General features: G+C 47.0%; 1 protein-coding gene across 1 annotated transcript in view; it reads left to right on the top strand.

Moving 5' to 3' along the window:
- The window catches only part of DDX46 (DEAD-box helicase 46), a 395,525-nt gene that overhangs the window by 290,358 nt on the left and 86,352 nt on the right, over positions 1-18,815 (top strand). Inside the window, exon 21 of the mRNA XM_082254255.1 lies at positions 9,768-9,912. Within this exon, the coding sequence (XP_082110381.1) occupies positions 9,768-9,912 (145 nt within the window). The remainder of the gene's footprint in view (positions 1-9,767; positions 9,913-18,815) is intronic.

An 18,815-nucleotide genomic window follows, 5' to 3' on the forward strand; every position in this document is an offset into this window, starting at 1 on the left:
AGGGCTGCCTGCGTCTGCTGCTATTTCCAGATGGATCAGACAGACCGTTGTGCAGGCTTATTCAATTAAGGGTCAGGTTCCACCTTTCCCTGTTAAAGCGCATTCTACTCGGGCGCTTAGTGCTTCCTGCGCTTTTCGCCATCAGGCATCTGTGCTTTAGGTTTGCAAGGCGTCTACCTGGTCGTTTGTACCTTTACCACATTTTATAAGGTGGATGTGCTGGCATCTGCAGATACCTCTTTTGGCCGCAAAGTTTTGCAAGCTGCTGTTTAGGGGGCTTTTTGGCCTTCCTTGAGAGTGTTTAAGGTTTGTTTCAGGTGGGCCTCATCTTGTTGTTCTGATGAGTCCTGTGTTGCCTGGTTGGCTATGTTTAGCCTTGGGGACTCTAGATTTTTGTTCTGCTGTTCTCACCCCTCATTTTATGGCACTGCTTTGGGACGTCCCTACTGATATGCATCAGAGACTGCGTCCATCAATGAACGATAGAAAAAACTGAATTATTGACTTACCGTAAAATCCTTTTCACTTACCGAAAAATCCTTTTCACTTAGGTTTATTGACGGATGCAGTACCCACCCCTCTATTTTGGCTTGAGTTGGTATTATTTCTGACACTGCTTTGATACAAAACTGACATCCCATTCAGGAAGAGAGAGGGTATACCCCCTGGGACTGCCCATAGGCATGGCCAGAACCTTTTTTTCTGCCTATTGTCCTATTCCTGTAGGGGGCAGTATAGCCCTACTGATATGCTTCAGAGATATCCATCAATGAACCTAAGAGAAAAGGATTTTACAGTAAGTTAAAAAATTTAGTTTTTCAATAGACACAGCACCCACCCCTCTAAGGAGTTTTGATACTTCTAATACTGCTTGCTACTAAACTGATTACCTAAAGCAGAGAGAGGGGGGGGTATATACCAAGCTGTTCTGCCTAGTCCTACTCCTGGAGGAGGCAAAATAACCAATGATTTTTGGAGCGCTGTCCATTGAACTCAGAGAAATGGATTTTACAGTAAGTAAAAAATCCCATTTTTTTTAATGGTGGGGATGGTGTTTTAAGGGTGTGATGTGCAGTGTTGTCAATCATACATAGCGTTTTGCTTTTAGGCCAAAAAGTTAAATTTTGGTCTCATCAGATCAGAGCACCTTATTCCATATGCTTCCACATGCTTGCTGTGTCCCCTAAACAGCTTCTCACAAACTAACGGGACTTCTTATGGCTTTCTTCTTGTCACTCTTCCATAAAGACTAGATTTGTGGAGTACACGACTAATAGTTGTCCTGTGGACAGATTCTCCCACCTGAGCTGTGGATCTCTGCAGTTCCTCCAAAGTTCCCATGGGCCTCTTGGCTGCTTCTCTGATTAATGTTCTCTTTGCCAGGTCTGTCAGTTTAGGTGGACAGCCACGTCTTGGTAGGTTTGCAGTTGTGCCATACTCTTTCCATTTTCGAATAATGGATTGAACAGTGCTCTGTGAGATGTTCAAAGCTTGGGATAATATTTTTATAACCGGATCCTGCTTTAAACTTCTCCACAACGTTATCCCTGACCTGTCTTGGCGTTCGTGATGCTGTTTGTTCACTAAGGTTCATTAACAAACCCCCGAGGTCTTTAAAGAACAGCTGTATTTATACTTAGATTAAATAACACACAGGTGGGCTCTATTTACTAATTAGGTGATTTCTGAAGGAATCTGGTTCCACTAGGTTTTAGTTAGGGGTATCCGAGTAAAGGGGACTGAATACAAAAATGCACGCCAACCTTTTCAGATATTAATTTGTAAAACATTTTAAAAACCATTTATCATTTTCCTTCCACTTGACAATTATGTGCCACTCTGTGTTGGTCTTTCACATAAAATCCCAATAAAATACATTTACGTCTTTTGTTGTTACATAGTAGGTGAGGTTGAATAAAGACAACAGTCCATCCAGTTCAACCTGTGTAGGTGTGTGTGGCTGTAATCATCTCACATACCCCTGAATGTTCTGATCCTTGAGATGTAAGTCTAAGAGTCTTTTGAAAGCCACCATACTACCCGCAGAAACCACCTCTTGTGGTAGAGAATTCCACAATCTTGTAGCCCTAACAGTAAAGAACCCCCCACGTTGCCTGAGGTTAAAACGCTTCTCCTCTAATCGCATTGTATGCCCTCGAGTCCTCATGCAATCCCTTCGAATGAACAGCTTTTTTTCTAAGCTGGGATCCCCATTAAGATATTTATAAATTGCTATCATGTCCCCCCTCAGACGTCTTTCTCCAGGGAGAATAAATCGAGCGATTGTAGACGCTCTTCATAGTCAAGGTCCTCCAACCCCCTAATTAGTTTAGTTGCCCTTCTCTGGACTCTCTCCAGCTCCAACACATCCCTCCTGAGGACTGGCGACCAGAACTGGACAGAATACTCCAGATGCGGTCGGACCAGAGTTTTATAAAGTGGAAGTCTTATCTCTGGAATACATCCCTTTCTTTATGCATGCTTATATTCTGCTGGCTTTGGCAGCTGCTGCTTGACATTGCATGCTGTTGCCTAATCTATCATCAACCAAGACTCCCAGATCCTTCTCCATTTTTGATTCCCCCAAGGGTTCCCCTCCTAACGTGTATTGTGTTTTTATGTTTTTAGTCCCCAAGTGCAAAACCTTACACTTCTCCACGTTAAACCTCATTTGCCATGTCGTTGCCCACTCTGTAATTTTGTCCAGGTCATTCTGTAGGATATCTGCTTCATGCTGTGCAGTTATTGCCCTGGCCAATTTTGTGTCATCTGCAAAAACTGATAACGCACTACTGATCCCGTCCTCAATGCTGTTAATGAATAAATTGAACAAGGTTGGTCCCAGGACTGAGCCCTGGGGCACCCCGCTTACAACCTCAGACCAGTCTGAGTATGCGCTGTTTATTACCACCCTTTGGACACACCCTTTAAGCCAATTCCGTATCCAAGAGCAAACTCTGCTGTCGATACCTGCAGACCTTTTTTATAAATTAAGCGCTTGTGGGGAACTGTATCAAACGCCTTAGCGAAATCCAAGTACACCACATCCACTGGTCTCCCCCTATCTAGCTCACAGCTTACCTCCTCGTAGAATGCTAAGAGATTGGTTTGACAAGAACGCCCATTTGTAAACCCGTGCTGATTACTGCTGATGATGTTGTTGTCTTTAGCAAACTCTACGATATAGTCCCTTATCATCCCCTTCAGAAGTTTACATACTATTGATGTCAAACTGACAGGCCTATAATTTCCCCGGATATGCCTCTGGCCCTTTTTAAATATCGGAATCACGTTGGCTTTCTTCCAATCCCCTGGTACATCTCCTGTCCTAATACTGTCAGCAAAGATCAGGAACAGTGGTCTGGATATAACCTTACTGAGTTCCTTGAGTACTCTCGGATGTACGCCATCCGGGCCTGGTGATTTGTTTTGTGTTAAGTTTATCCAGCCTTTCCCTGATTTCACCCTCTGTTGGCCATAGTGGCAAAATGTGGAAAATGTCAAGGGGTATAAATACCTTTTCAAGACACTGTATCCTCTTACCAGGCCCTTGATTCGGATATTCAGGAACAGATAGTTCATGACTCATCAGTGGATCCCTCTGTGTGTTGGTATTTTGACGTGATCTCCACTGGACATCACCTGGGTGCTGCAGGGTCTTCACCTCCGGAAAGGTTTGGGATTTGCATCTTATGCTGGATGTTGCAATGTGTGTCATCCATGACTACACTGTCTCTCATAGATAGTTGGGATCCCCTCAGTTAATTGGTCCCCACATGGAAGAGTAAGGAGTTGGCACTTGAGTTTGAAGGCCTTTGTGAGAACTGATTACCACTGTATAGGTCCTCAATCTGAGGTCAACATGCAGTGTCTATACATACATCCTCTCTATCTGCAATTAAGCAAATGCTTGTGGTACTAGAACTAGGATTTGTCCCCCTTTGCTCCAGGGCTGTTTAGTCGGTAGATAAATGTTCCGACTCCTCAGTTTTTTGTACTTCCAACTCCCCGACTCCGACTCCTCTGTATTCATATGCGAATGTATTTTATACATTCCTTGAAGGAATGAGAGGCAACATACATGTCATTACCACAGGACTACTAGCTGAGAAGCCAACAGTCTACTGTATTGAACAGTTTAAGCAAAAGACAAACACAATGAAAACAGTTTTATTAATTTTTTTTTTTTTTTTTTATTAATCAAGTGGTTGGATGGTAGCAGCAGGCATAAACATCAGGAACAGGAACTTTAATTTTGTCTAAGAAGGAATCAAAGTCTAATTCTTCGTTTGAAGAAGATGATCCTGAGTTACCACTATTGCGTAAAAGAACTTCATCCTGTGGAGGTATTTCAGGTCATAATCCCTTCATGCGAACTGCTACATCATAGAGGGCCTTTTTTCCAGTAGCAGTCTGTTCACTGTTCAACAAAAGTCGGCTCATTGGGTAGACATAAATAGCCACTAACAAGATTTCATTTTCCAGCAAAAGACTCTTCATCATTGAAGATGCAATGCCCTCAGCTATTAACCCTCCATTTTTGTTCAGGCGATATAACAGGCTCTTCCATTCCAAGAGGAATTTACCCGGGGTTAGATTGTCACATTGCAACCGCTTGGTGACAGTGAAGGGGTGAGAAAGAAGGTTCTCCAGCTCTTTTGTTTGTGTCCACTGGCTTTCAGTTAATGCAAGATTTTCATTGTCCATTTCTTCTATGAAGTCTTTAAGTTCAAGCAAACACTTCACCATTAAATAAGTGCTTCCCCAGCGAGTTGTTTGATTCAAAATGGCTCCTTTTCGTGCATGTCTTTTCAAAATTGCATCTTTTTTCAGGGCCCTGGCTGCAACAGTTACTTGCCATAATTTGCCAATTGGTGTAGCTGCATGGCGATCTTTTAATCCATCTCTTATGGCAAGTTACAGTGTATGAACAGCACATTGCGTATGATGAATAGTAGCAAGCTTCAATGCTTCTTCAACAAAGTTGTCTAAAAAAAATGTCAGCATTCTCTTCAGTTTCTAAACTTTCTCCAATACTTGCAGAGCTGTCTTCCTCTAACTCTAATATCTGTTTGTTACCTTCTTCATCTGCGTTCATCTTCTCAATCGTGCTCAACATGTTAGAAGCATTATCTGTCACCGCACACACAAAATCTGTTCCTTTGTCATTTCAAAATCTTCTTGAACACCCTCCACTAACTTCTGAAGGTAATCACTGGTGTGATGTGCCTGAGTGTCCTTTAATCTGAGGGTCCGTGTTATTGTTTTGTTATTTTCATCCACAAATCTAACATTAATAGCAAAATAATTGACTTTGACGTGTGCATACATCCATTTTAAGGAAGACAAAACGTCCTTTCAGAACTTTCTGTAGTTCTTTCTTTTTACATTTGGCCTCCTCAACAATTAGTTTCCTTATACTAAGTCATTAATTATAACTTTTTGTGAATTGAGACATTTAAACTTGCTTTTTTTTTTTTTTTATTCGAATCTAAATTTAGTAGGAGTTGGAGTCGGTGCATTGTTTGCCGACTCGACTCCAGGTACCCAAGATTTCCTCCGACGACTCGACTCCGACTCCACAGCCCTGCTTTGCTCCTCTACTCCTATCAGAAGAGGCTGTCTCCGTTTAGCTGCAATGTTTGTGTAGCCAGATAATGTCACAAGGGCCATTTTCCCTTAGTCTGGGAGATGCTGGAGACAACTGAAGCCTCGTGGGGATGCAGAAGCTCCTCCTTTCCCTCTTTCTCTTTCGTTTCCTCTTCCTGTGTCCAGGACATATGAACAGGGATAGCATTCATGATGCTGGATTTGAATGCTCGACGCTCCTCCTGTCAGAATGGTGAGTCTTTGGGGTCCCAGTTATCTCTCTCGGCTGATAGGTACCCTAAGCCTTGATGGGAATCCTTTAGTGGTGCCAAAAGATTGTTTTTGTACTGCAAGGTCTTCTTTCCTTATGGAGCATCAGGGTCACATCTCCCCCACTGACCCCCTCATGGAGGTGGCAGGTCCCTCGGAACCCCAGCTTCCCATGGTTGGACTGACGGTGGTCCTGCAGTCCTTAGTGTCCTGGGTGGAAGTGACATGTGAGCAAAGGCCCAGAAGGAAGCACCTCCCTCCTTCCCCTGCTCAAGCTGTCTCATCTGATTCTGAGCCTGATGCCCCTGTAGACGCGCCCCGTCCAGAAGAGCTTAATATCACACCCCATGATCCATCCGATAGTGAGGATGATTCCTCCATGGTCGCAGCAGCAAATTAAAAAGACTGGTAGACGCACTTATCACTGCAGTGCGTGAGACTTTAAAAATGGGGGATGCGGCTGATGTAGCCACCGACGTGACTTTGTCTGTTGGTATGCATAAGTCGCATCGTACTCCAAAGGGGTTTCCTTATGTGCTTTATTTTGACAGAATTTCCTCTAAGGAATGGGAACAACCAAAATTACCTTTTGTGGTCCCCAAATGTTTTGCTGTAGGTTACCCTTTTGAGGAGTCACTTTAATAATGGTGGGCTAGTCCACCAGTGGTGAACCCTCCTGTTTCCAGGTTGAATAAAGCACCCATGATCCCAGTAGAGTAATCCCCTTCCTTTAAGGATCCGGCTGAAAAGAAAGACGCTGGCATGCAGCATGTTTACTATGGCTGGTTTGGCATTGCAGCCAGTCTTTGTCTCAGCCTTGGTGTCTCAGGGCCTGGGGGGTGAGCAGGTCCCCGCTACCTATGTTGATTTAGCAGACCAGTTTTATTTCAGTTTATTTGTGATGCTGCTTTGGATACAGCTCCTATGCTGTGCAAACTTTCTGCTTCAGCGGTGGTGATTAGGCTTAAGAATTGGTCCGCAGACCAAGCCTCTAAGAGAGCTCAATGATCTGCCCTTTCAAGGTGATCGCTTGTTTGGGACTACTCTGGATGACATCATTAACGGTGTCATGGGGGGGGGGGGGGGGGGGAGTACCTTCCTGCCACAGTCAAAGAAAGGAAAAAAGCCTCGCCGCAGACGGGGGCCCCTCCTCAGCCTAAAGGAAATTATTTTGTGCTTCTGGGACAGAATAAGGGAAATATATCTTTTAAAGCTTCCCCCGGAGGTTCCAAGCAACCTTGGTCTGGCAAGTCTAGAGCTAGCTTCCCCAGACCAGCAGACAAGACTCCTTCAACATGAAGGTCTGCCCTCACCCATTATTGGGGTGGGGGGCATCTTCACTAGTTTCTGGCCCCGTGGACTTCTTTGAGCATCAAGGAGATCTGCAAAATGTTTCTTTTGGGGATACCCAGAAAAGGGGACAAAGCTTGTCCTTTTCATGTTTTTTAGGTCCTGAATCTCCTTGTGCAGATTTAATTCCTGCAAAGGTTCAGGTGATGTCTGAACTACCTAAGGTCCCTCCTATCCCTGTCCAGGGAATTGATTTATTTGGGTCTTATTCTATTTCTGACCAGGATGGTCCTTCCTCTGCACAAACTTCAGAGACCACAGGCCGTGATTCACCAGCTGTCGTCACACAGATGGTTCTCGCTCCCATTTTGCATACAGGTTCTGAGTCTGGTGGTATCCCCCTTCAAGACAGTTTTGTTTGCACGGTCTTACATGCAGCTCCTTTAGCAGGTTCGGCTCCACAGGATACCAGAAATTCATGAGGAGGTCAGTGGGTCCTCCGATAGACTTCTCAGGCGTCCAAGGGCCACGGTAAGGCCAGTATCATTCTCAGCTAAGGCTTCTTCCACAGTTCCGGCAAGGAATCAAGAGCGAGGATCTTCCAGTCATCCTGGTGGCTGTAAACGTCCCTTGGGGGCTTCCTCTCAGAGAAGACCAGTTGTCCCAAGGGCTGATCTACCATCCTGCTTTACAGTTGCTGGTTTTAATGGCTTAGCTATTGAAAGCCAGGTACTGAAGAATAGAGGTCTGTCTGGATCAGTGATCCCTACTCGTGGTGAAGGCGTGGAAGTAGTCTTCGAGCAAAAGCCATCGTACGTGGAAAGCTTACACTTCTTTCTGTGAGTCGATTGGCACTCATCCTCGATTCTTTTCTGTGGCTCGGATCTTAACCTTTCTTCAACAAGACATTGATCAGAAATTGGCCTTGAGTACCATCAAGGGCCAGGTGTCTGCCCTGGCAGTCTTCTTTCAGCAACACCTAGCCACGCACTCTTTAGTTTGTACCTTCATTCAGGGGGTTCAATATGGGGCTCCACCTGTACGGTCTCTCTTGCCACCATGGGATTTCAATTTAGAACTTTTGGTTCTCCCAAAACCTCCATTTGAGAATATTCGTTAAAACCATTAACAAAATGACCACCTGTAACCTAGACTATACCCCAGCGCAATACTTATTACATCACTCATCACTCCCTCAGTCCACCGATCGCAATTCCTTGATCATACATCTCATAAATGCAGCTAAACGCTGCTTTCCACTAAAATGGAGGACATCCACACCACCATCACTCTCAGATTGGACCCGATATGTACACCACACAGCTGAAATGTCCAAGCTAAATGCAAATGCTAGAGACAACGAATTCATACAGACTTGGACACCTTGGTTACTCTATTCCAACTCTTTACTACAAGAACCCAAATATCATCAAGTCTAACCTCAAGAGATTTACCCCATACTTGTGAGACAGAGCGATTCCCCTTCCTCCTACCCCCCCCCCCCCCCCCCCATCGTTACCTCTTCTACTGATATTAACACTTTGGAGACTTTCGACACCTTTGGTAAAAGAAGATATTAGAGTTAAATTTTTATGACATTCTTTTGCTCAATCTACGGCATACGTGGACAACATGAAAATACCAGTCATAGCTGATATTTCCATACTATTTCCCATGCAAGCTCATTTACATTATAATTTACAGGTAATAAGATTATCAGCACCTAAATACATTGTCCACATAGACCTCAAATCGGACACAATATGCTCCCAAAAGGGGTGTCTGATTGGGCAAGTCACTCGAACACCGATCATTATAGTATTAGGACTCCTTATACCCGATTACTTTTAACAGTGTAACTTCTCTTTGCATATCCTCTGTGTCATTTACAACCTATGTATCCTATACCTTATTTACCCGAAGCATGATTATGATATACTTAAATGTTTTTAACTTGTGTTTCCTGAAAATCCTTAATAAAAACATTGAAACTAAAAAAAAAAATCTATTTGTGGGGGGGAAAAAAAGATGCATTTTATTTGGGTACAGCGTTGCATGTCTGTGCAATTGTCAGTTAAAGTAACGCAGTGCCGTATCACAATAAATGGTCTGGTCATGAAGGGGTATAAACCTTCCGGGTCTGAAGTGATTAAAATCCCCTGTGTAGCTGTTGCCCGTAAAGGCTGGTTCACAACTGTGCAGTGTTTATGTGCTTTGCATTTTAAGTGGATTACCATTGAACGTTATATACTGTAGGTTTTCATTAACGCTCCTCAAAGATGCAGCAAACAAGATTTTTTTTCAATGCACTGCACCTAAAACACACAGGTGTGAACTGGCCCTAGGGAATAAATCTTTCAGTAGCAAATAGGTACCCAATTCGCTTTACCAAATTATGCAGTATGGTTGGGGTTGTTGTGTTTGTAGGTGGATCACAACCAAATTACAAATTCATTGGCAGGTAAAATGATTAATGTACGATTTAGCTGTGTGTTTAGTTATTTGCATGGAGGTTCATTTTGAGTGCAGTCTGCCTTTCATGTAAATCATTCACAATTTATGTGATTTCCTAAGCGTTTTTCTGTTTTCACTAAATAACCAGCATCTGTATATTTCAGACTGCAAGGTGGAAAGTCACCTCAAAAGAAGCATTACAGAGGATAAGTGAATATTCTGAGGCGGCCATTACCATTCGAGGAACATATTTCCCACCTGGCAAGGACCCAAAGGAGGGAGAGAGAAAGATTTATTTGGCCATTGAAAGTGAGTATATTACCGTGGACTTTATGCCCAGAGATTCCATTAGTCTATGAAGCAAGTCTCCTATGGACTCTTCAGATAAAAGTTATGTAAAAGATGCAGAATTATGACAGATATAGGATAGTTTGTTGTCACAGCTTAAAATAGCCAAGGGTGTTTTCCCTAGATAAAATATTCTATTTTGTCTTTTCTGAGATATTCCACTCTGCTAAGACTCTTAACAGTATTACTAATAATACGAATAATAATGGTTATAGTAACACACAGAATGTTCAAAGAAACAAAGGACTTATTTAAAAGAACGATAGTTATACAGTGGGTACGGAAAGTATTCAGACCCCCTTAAATTTTTCACTCTGTTATATTGCAGCCATTTGCTAAAATCATTTAAGTTCATTCTTCTTCCTCATGAATGTACACATAGCACCCCATACTGACAGAAAAACACAGAATTGTTGACATTGTTGCAGATTTATTAAAAAAGAAAAACTGAAATATCACATGGTCCTAAGTATTCAGGCCCTTTGCTCAGTATTTAGTAGAAGCCCCCTTTTGATCTAATACAGCCAGGAGTCTTTTTGGGAAAGATGCAACAAGTCTTTCACACCTGGATTTGGGGATCCTCTGCCATTCCTCCTTGCAGATCCTCTCCAGTTCTGTCAGGTTGGATGGTAAACGTTGGTGGACAGCCATTTTTAGGTCTCTCCAGAGATGCTCAATTGGGTTTAAGTCAGGGCTCTGGCTGGGCCATTCAAGAACAGTCACGGAGTTGTTGTGAAGCCACTCCTTCGTTATTTTAGCTGTGTGCTTAGGGTCATTGTCTTGTTGGAAGGTAAACCTTCGGCCCAGTCTGAGTTCCAGAGCACTCTGGAGAAGGTTTTTGTCCAGGATAGCCCTGTACTTGGCCGCATTCATCTTTCCCTCGATTGCAACCAGTCGTCCTGTCCCTGCAGCTGAAAAACACCCCCACAGCATGATGCTGCCACCACCATGCTTCACTGTTGGGACTGTATTGGACAGGTGATGAGCAGTGCCTGGTTTTCTCCACACATACCGCTTAGAATTAAGGCCAAAAAGTTCTATTTTGGTCTCCTCAGACCAGAGAATCTTATTTCTCTTACGTCCTCCGACAGTCGCCGCCTCTTCATATTCGTCACATATAGGGGTATTAGACTTTGCTCCGAAGGAGTAGCTAGGCAACAGAATATGTTAACAATAAAGCTTTAACATATCCCACCCTCAAGGGGTGGTCCCCTCAGTCAATACCCTCCTACTTCCTGCAACCATATCCCAGTTTTAATGTCTAGCTTGTCAGGAGTGGCTGGCTCTCTCTGTGCTGGGACTTTTTGTCCCAGACTCTTTCTTCTTTTTGATATTTTGTTTGAGTTTTCTCTCTACCTTTACTTAGCTGTTATTTTTGTCAGCATTAGTTAGTTCTTCGGACGAAGAGGATCATGCGGACTGGGTCTCGGGCTGATCCCCCTGGTCGCAGGTAGTGGGTCAGTGGCTTCCCAGTCTGCCATCGAGCGTTCAGCCAGGTAACGCTCCTGGCACAGTGAACGACCCATCCCTGTTCGGTGCAGGGATGATTGGTGAGGTGGCTACCTCACCGGACGCTGTGCGGTTTCTGAACCGCCATTGTGTGCGTCTTGAATTGCGACTCTCCCTGCCTCATGTGCAGCGGCTTGTTCGCCTGTGCGGGTTCCCCACGCCATGTGAGGTAAGTGTATCTATGGGGGGGGTCTCAGTCTGGGACTGTGTAACCTGCCTTTAATCACACTGCTTGTCTCCCTATCTCTCGGCTGCATGCTGTGGGCTGCAAGGGGGGGGGGGAGCTGTATGACACTGAGTATGTCAGGCTGGGCAGTGTGAGGAGCTGTGTGCTGTGGGGCATGTTTTTACTGGCATGTTGGGGCATATACAGCGATCGCTGCGGCGATCTAACATGTATCCATATAATGGGATAATATTGTGTGTGATTTTATGCACTGTGGAGCGGCGATTTCGGCGCCAAACGACGCCATTTTACCGGCGCCCGCTCCGGCCGCATGGTTTACATGCACGGCGGCCATTTTCTTGTAGCCTCCATAGGCTTACATAGAGCGCCCTGGCAGCATCACTTCCTCTCTCCTGGAAGCACCGATCGAGGCAGCAGCAGCAGCGGAGTCTCCTCAGGTTTTATCCTTCTATTCCTGTGTTCCATTGCCTGTATTCAGTCTGTATATTCCCTGTGGGGGTCTCATTGTGCCTGAGTGTGGTGCGGTGGGCTGCGCTTGCCGCGCTTGCTGTAAGGGGGCAGTTAACCCTTGGTTGTCTGGCATACAGGGGCAATGGATTCTCAGGAGGGCAAGTTTCCCACAGTATTGGTGGAAAGCCAGGGGACCGCTGTTTCCCCCCCAGGGGGGGATTTAGCCACTATTGTGGCTGGCCTTGCTGCACAGGTGCAAATGCTGGTGGCTGCTCAATCTACTAAACGGCCCAGAGTTGCTCTGTCCTCTGATTCTGAGGGTGAAGGTGATGGGGCTGTTCTGGCGGGGACCCCCCTATCGGGGTCCCGCTCCTCTCTTGATCTAGTGGGGTCTGAGGTAGAGGCTGAAGTTGAGGGGGTTGATAATTCTCCCCCTGGCTCGCCTGAAGAGCTTGCAATCATGGATGAGTTGATTGCTTCCATTAAGCAGACGCTACGTTTGCAGGACGAGGTGTGTCCCCCAGCTGCCTTGGCGGCTTATGGGACGCAGAGAAAACGCAGGACGCCGCAGGTTTTTCCCTGCAATGCTGATTTTCAGCGCGCGGTTAAGGACCAATGGCGCGATTTGCGCAAGCCTTTTGCGGTACCAAGTAGATTTAAGCTGCGTTATCCTTTCTCGCCTGCCACTGATGAACGGTGGTGTGTGCCTCCGCCAGTGGATCATGCTATTGTGGTTTTGAACAAAGCCACTGCGATCCCTGCAGAGGGATCCCCTGTTTTCCGTGATGCCACGGATAGGAGACTGGAGTCTCTTGCCCGTCATACTTATTCTGTTACGGGTTCTATGCTTAAGGCTCTGTTTGCTTCTCTCATGGCGGCCCAGGCGATCGCAAGTTGGACGCAGATGCTTAGGCGCGTCCTAGTGGCCTATTCGGCCTCGGCGGCGACCCTGGATATGGTGGATCAGATCCACCAGGGTGTCATGTATCTGTGTGATGCGGACCTGGACCTGATTCCGTTGGCTGCGCGTGTGCACAGCGTGGCGGTGTTGTCTCGCCGCCTGGTTTGGTTGAAATGTTGGTCGGTGGACCAATCTTCACGTAAAACCTTAGCCAATCTGCCTTATGATGGGTCTCGCCTTTTTGGGGAGTCCCTGGATGTGTTGATTAAGGGGATTACCGGGGGTAAGAGCACTCTCTTGCCCCATTTCCCCAAGGCTAAGGGGGCTTCTGGGAAGAAGCATGCTCATTTTCGGCCCCCTCAGGGGTCCTTTCGTGCCTTTCGGCCGCACTACAAGGGCAAACCGTTCAAGGGCCAAGGCTCTCAGAAGAAGCCCTGGTCTGGGAAACAGAAGTCCGGTCAATCCGGACCTGCAGCCCATAACAGTTCGGCCTGAAGGGGCGCCCTCACCCAGTTTTGGGGTGGGGGGACGCTTGCTCGGTTTTCTTCAGCCCTGGTTGGCCCGTGTGAGGGACAGATGGGTTCTGGAAATCGTTCGATCTGGTTACAAGATCGAGTTTCTCTCTCGGCCGGAGAGCAGATTTTTTCCCTCAAATCTTCAACTGTCTCCAGAGCGCCTGCGGGATCTGCACCTGGCGGTGCGGGACCTGAGGGCTCAGGGAGTGGTGGTTCCGGTGCCTCATCGGGACAGATTTCGGGGGTTTTATTCCAATCTGTTCACCGTGCCCAGGAAGGAGGGCAAGGTTCGTCCGATTCTGGACTTGAAAGCTCTGAACCGCTCTGTGCGGGTTCGCAAGTTCCGCATGGAATCCCTGCGCTCGGTGGTGGCTGCCCTGGTTCCGGGGGAATTCATGGCCTCCATCGATTTGAAGGATGCGTACCTTCACATCCCCATATTCGAGGGTCATCAGAGGTACCTTCGATTTGCCATTGCGGAGGATCACTACCAGTTTGTGGCGTTGCCCTTTGGGCTCGCCTCGGCTCCGCGGGTCTTCACCAAGGTGCTTGCACCGGTTCTGGCATTATTGAGAGCCCAGGGCATTTCTGTCCTGGGGTATCTGGACGACATTCTGGTTCGGTCTGCGACCAGACAGGGTCTGGAGAAGGACCTGTCTGTCACAATGCAAACTCTGCAGGAGTTCGGTTGGACGATAAATGTTCCAAAGTCGACACTGAGTCCGTCGGTTCGTCTTCTTCGTCTTCCCTATCTGGGAATGATACTGGACTCGGTGCAGGCGAAGGTCTTCCTGCCGGAAGACAAACTCAGGACTCTTCAGGAGGAAGTCGGGTCCCTCAGGGACGTTCCGAACTCGTCTCTGCGGACGTGTATGAGATGTCTGGGATTGATGGTCTCGGCTTTCGAGGCGATTCCTTTCGCACAGTTTCACACGCGGGGTCTCCAGGCGGAGATCTTGTCCAAGTGGGACGGGCGACCTCAATCTCTGGATCTTCAGATCTCGTTGAGTCATCGCACCAGGGAAAACCTTCTGTGGTGGCTCCAGTCCCCGTTGGTGTCCGGGGGCAAGTCGTTTCGTCCGATCTCGTGGACGATAATCACCACGGATGCCAGCCTGTCGGGCTGGGGTGGTGTTCTGGGCGTTCTGTCCGCCCAGGGGACCTGGTCGGAGGGGGAGTCTTCCCTCCCGATCAACATTCTGGAATTGCGTGCGATAAGGCTCTGTCTTCATCGCTGGACGGACCGGCTGCAGGGCTGCCCGGTTCGGGTGCAGACGGACAATGCCACGGCGGTGGCCTACATCAACCACCAAGGGGGCACCAGGAGTGCCCGAGCGGCTCGAGAAGTGGCCGACATTCTGTCTTGGGCCGAGACTCATGTCCCGGCGATAACGGCGGTTCACATTCCGGGAGTGGAGAACTGGCAGGCGGACTATCTGAGTCGCCAGACCCTGGATCAGGGGGAATGGTCTCTCCATCCGGCTGTCTTCCAGATGTTGTGCGCGAAGTGGGGTCTTCCAGATGTGGACCTGTTCGCGTCTCGCCTCAACTACAAGGTGAAGAGGTTCGTGGCAAGGACGCGCGACCCTCGGGCAGACGCGTCGGACGCGTTAGTGGCCCCGTGGCATCAGTACAGGCTGATGTACGCGTTTCCACCGATTCAGTTGCTGTCCCGGTTCCTTCGCAGGTTACACTCGGAACGCAGCACGGTGATTCTTGTGGCACCGGACTGGCCTCGCCGGTCCTGGTACGCAGACCTCGTGAATCTGGCGGTCGACGCCCCCTGGCGTCTGCCCCTTCGGGACGATCTACTGTCTCAAGGACCGATTTACCATCCTGCTTTACAGTCGCTGGCTTTGACGGCCTGGCTGTTGAGACCGAGGTCCTGAAGGAGAAGGGTCTCTCTCCAGAGGTTGTTCATACCTTGATCAACGCGAGGAAGTCTTCCTCGGGAAAGGTTTATTACCGTTCTTGGAAGGCCTATTTTGCCTGGTGTGAGTCCAGGGGGTTTTCACCCCGCACGTACCCGGTTTCCCGTGTGCTGTCTTTCCTTCAGACGGGTGTCGATCAGCGTTTGGCGCTGGCTACGATAAAGGGTCAGGTGTCTGCGCTGGCCGTTCTGTTTCAACGTCCCGTGGCTTCCAACTCCTTGGTTGGCACTTTTATTCAGGGTGTGCGGCATCTGGTTCCTCCTAGGAGGGATCCTTTGCCCCCTTGGGACTTGAATCTAGTCCTATCTGTGTTACAACGTGCTCCTTTTGAACAGATCAGGGAGATCTCGTTGTCTATGTTGTCCAAAAAGGTCGCCTTTTTGGTGGCGATCACTTCGGCTCGCAGAGTGTTGGAACTGGCGGCTTTGTCCTGCAAGTCTCCGTACCTGGTTGTTCATTTGGATAAGGTGGTCTTGCGACCTAATCCTTCTTTTCTGCCGAAACGAGTTTCGGAATTCCATCTTAACGAGGATATTGTTTTGCCTTCGTTGTGCACGAAGCCTAAACATCCAAAGGAGGTGAGATTGCATTCTCTGGATGTTGTTCGGGCGATTAGGGTTTACCTTAAATCGACTGAGTCTTTTCGAAAGACGGACTCCTTGTTTGTTCTTCCAGAGGGTCCTCGGAAGGGCATGGCGGCTTCCGCCTCTACCATTGCCAAATGGATCAGGCAGACCATTGAACAGGCCTGAGCCTTGCAGGGGAAGGTTCCCCCTGTGCCTGTGAAGGCGCACTCTACTAGATCTCTGAGTACGTCTTGGGCCTGTCGTCATGGGGCTTCTGTAGCCCAGGTGTGTAAGGCGGCGACTTGGTCGACCGTACACACCTTCACAAAATTCTACAAAGTAGATGTTCAGGCATCGGCGGATGCTTCCTTTGGCCGCAAGGTTCTTAGTGCGGCTGTTCCCTAGGGTCCCTTGTTGGGGACTCCTGGCTGTTGGGATAAGTTTTGTATCCCCTGGTTTTTTGTCTTTTCCTGGGTTGTTGCTCCTGTTGAGCACTTATTTTTGCTGTTGCCCAGCTGGTTTCCTTCCTTTGGTAAGGTTCCTTTCTTTGATGTGGAGACTGCGTTGCCTTTCGGCGCGGATGCGTTTCCCACCCCTCATGTTTGCACTGCTTTGGGACGTCCCCATATGTGACGAATATGAAGAGGCGGCGACTGTCGGAGGACGTAAGAGAAAACGGAATTTTTGTAAAATCTTACCTGTAAAATTCCTTTCTCTGAGTCCTCCGACAGTCGCCGCCCCCGCCCCTCTTTTGGGGTTTGAATGTATACTCTACTGCTATTCCACTAAAACTGAGATATGGTTGCAGGAAGTAGGAGGGTATTGACTGAGGGGACCACCCCTTGAGGGTGGGATATGTTAAAGCTTTATTGTTAACATATTCTGTTGCCTAGCTACTCCTTCGGAGCAAAGTCTAATACCCCCATATGTGACGAATATGAAGAGGCGGCGACTGTCGGAGGACTCAGAGAAAGGAATTTTACAGGTAAGATTTTACAAAAATTCAGTTTTCTCACCATCTTGGAGTCCTTCAGGTGTTTTTTAGCAAACTCCATGCCGGCTTTCATGTGTCTTACACTGAGGAGAGGCTTCCGTCGGGCCACTCTGCCATAAAGCCCCGACTGGTGGAGGGCTGCAGTGATGGTTGACTTTCTACAACTTTCTCCCATCTCCTGACTGCATCTCTGGAGCTCAGCCACAGTGATCTTTGGGTTCTTCTTTACCTCTCTCACCAAGGCTCTTCTCCCCGATAGCTCAGTTTGGCCGGACGGCCAGCTCTAGGAAGGGTTCTGGTCGTCCCAAACGTCTTCCATTTGAGGATTATGGAGGCCACTGTGCTCTTAGGAACCTTAAGTGCGGCAGAAATCTTTTTGTAACCTTGGCCAGATCTGTGCCTTGCCACAATTCTGTCTCTGAGCTCTTCAGGCAGTTCCTTTGACCTCATGATTCTCATTTGCTCTGACATGCATTGTGATCTGGAAGGTCTTATATAGACACATGTGTGGCTTTCCTAATCAAGTCCAATCAGTATAATCAAACACAGCTGGACTCAAATGAAGGTGTAGAACCATCTCAAGGATGATCAGAAGAAATGGAAAGCACCTGAGTTAAATATGAGTGTCACAGCAAAGGGTCTGAATACTTAGGACCATGTGATATTTCTAGGACCATGTGATATTTCAGTTTTTCTTTTTTAATAAATCTGCAACAATGTCAACAATTCTGTGTTTTTCTGTCAGTATGGGGTGCTATGTGTACATTCATGAGGAAGAAGAATGAACTTAAATGATTTTAGCAAATGGCTGCAATATAACAAAGAGTGAAAAATGTAAGGGGGTCTGAATACTTTCCGTACCCACCGTACATATAGAAAATTGAAGGAATATTACTATTGGAACTATAAATAAACAGATAATGTGTTAATATGCAAGTCCTTTCCCAAGTCCAGTATTGTGGCTGGGCTCCAGGAATAAGAGAGCAAACAATGGCCTGACTGCATTTTATAACATCCAAGCACATCAAACACCACCCACATCCACACCCCTCACTCGCCCCTTGCGAGTCTTCTGTCCAATAATATTCATAGCTATCTGCTGGAATCCACATCCTTCAGCAGATGGCCTACAATGCGAACAGGTTACTATTCGGCCCTTTGATCCCTTGGTGATGGCCAGCTCAGCCAGGTATTCTCATCTTCACCTCCACAGGAGGTCTGGGGGATGAATTTTCTCCAATTATAGCCCCATAACTGATAGCAGGAGGGTATGCAAGAACATTTTTCCTCATTCTGAGTCCTTGTGAGCTCCTGCTATATAAACACCCTTCTGTGTAGTCCTGTTTTTCAGGTTCCAAATATAGCTGAAAAATGTTGACTAGTCTAAAGCTGCCCATACAGGGGTCATTTTTTTTTCCACACAGCAAGCCATTTGAATGAAAAAAAAAACTGATCCAATTCCCCCAGCTACACATTGTGTGGACGTGGGAATCCTCTCCGCTGTGTCTTTTTTTCCTGAGAGTGCAAAGACTCCTCTGCCTACCGGCTGCCAGAGAATACCCTGGTCAGCACTGCAGCAAAATATTGGCTGCGGCACTGATTGAACTGAAATTTGCTAGCACTCCCATTTGTGAGAAGTTGATCAACTTCTCATGAACAGGAACAGCCATACATGGATCGAAATTTGGTGGGTTCCTGCTGAACCGGCCAAGTTTCTATTCATGTGTGGCCAGATTAATGCAGCTACAGTACTGTGCAAAGGTTTAGGCAGGTGTGAAAAATGCTGTCAAGAATGATTTCTCCAACTCCTT

Source organism: Pelophylax lessonae (assembly GCF_965119305.1).
Source record: "Pelophylax lessonae genome assembly, chromosome: 4".
NCBI lineage: Eukaryota > Metazoa > Chordata > Amphibia > Anura > Ranidae > Pelophylax > Pelophylax lessonae.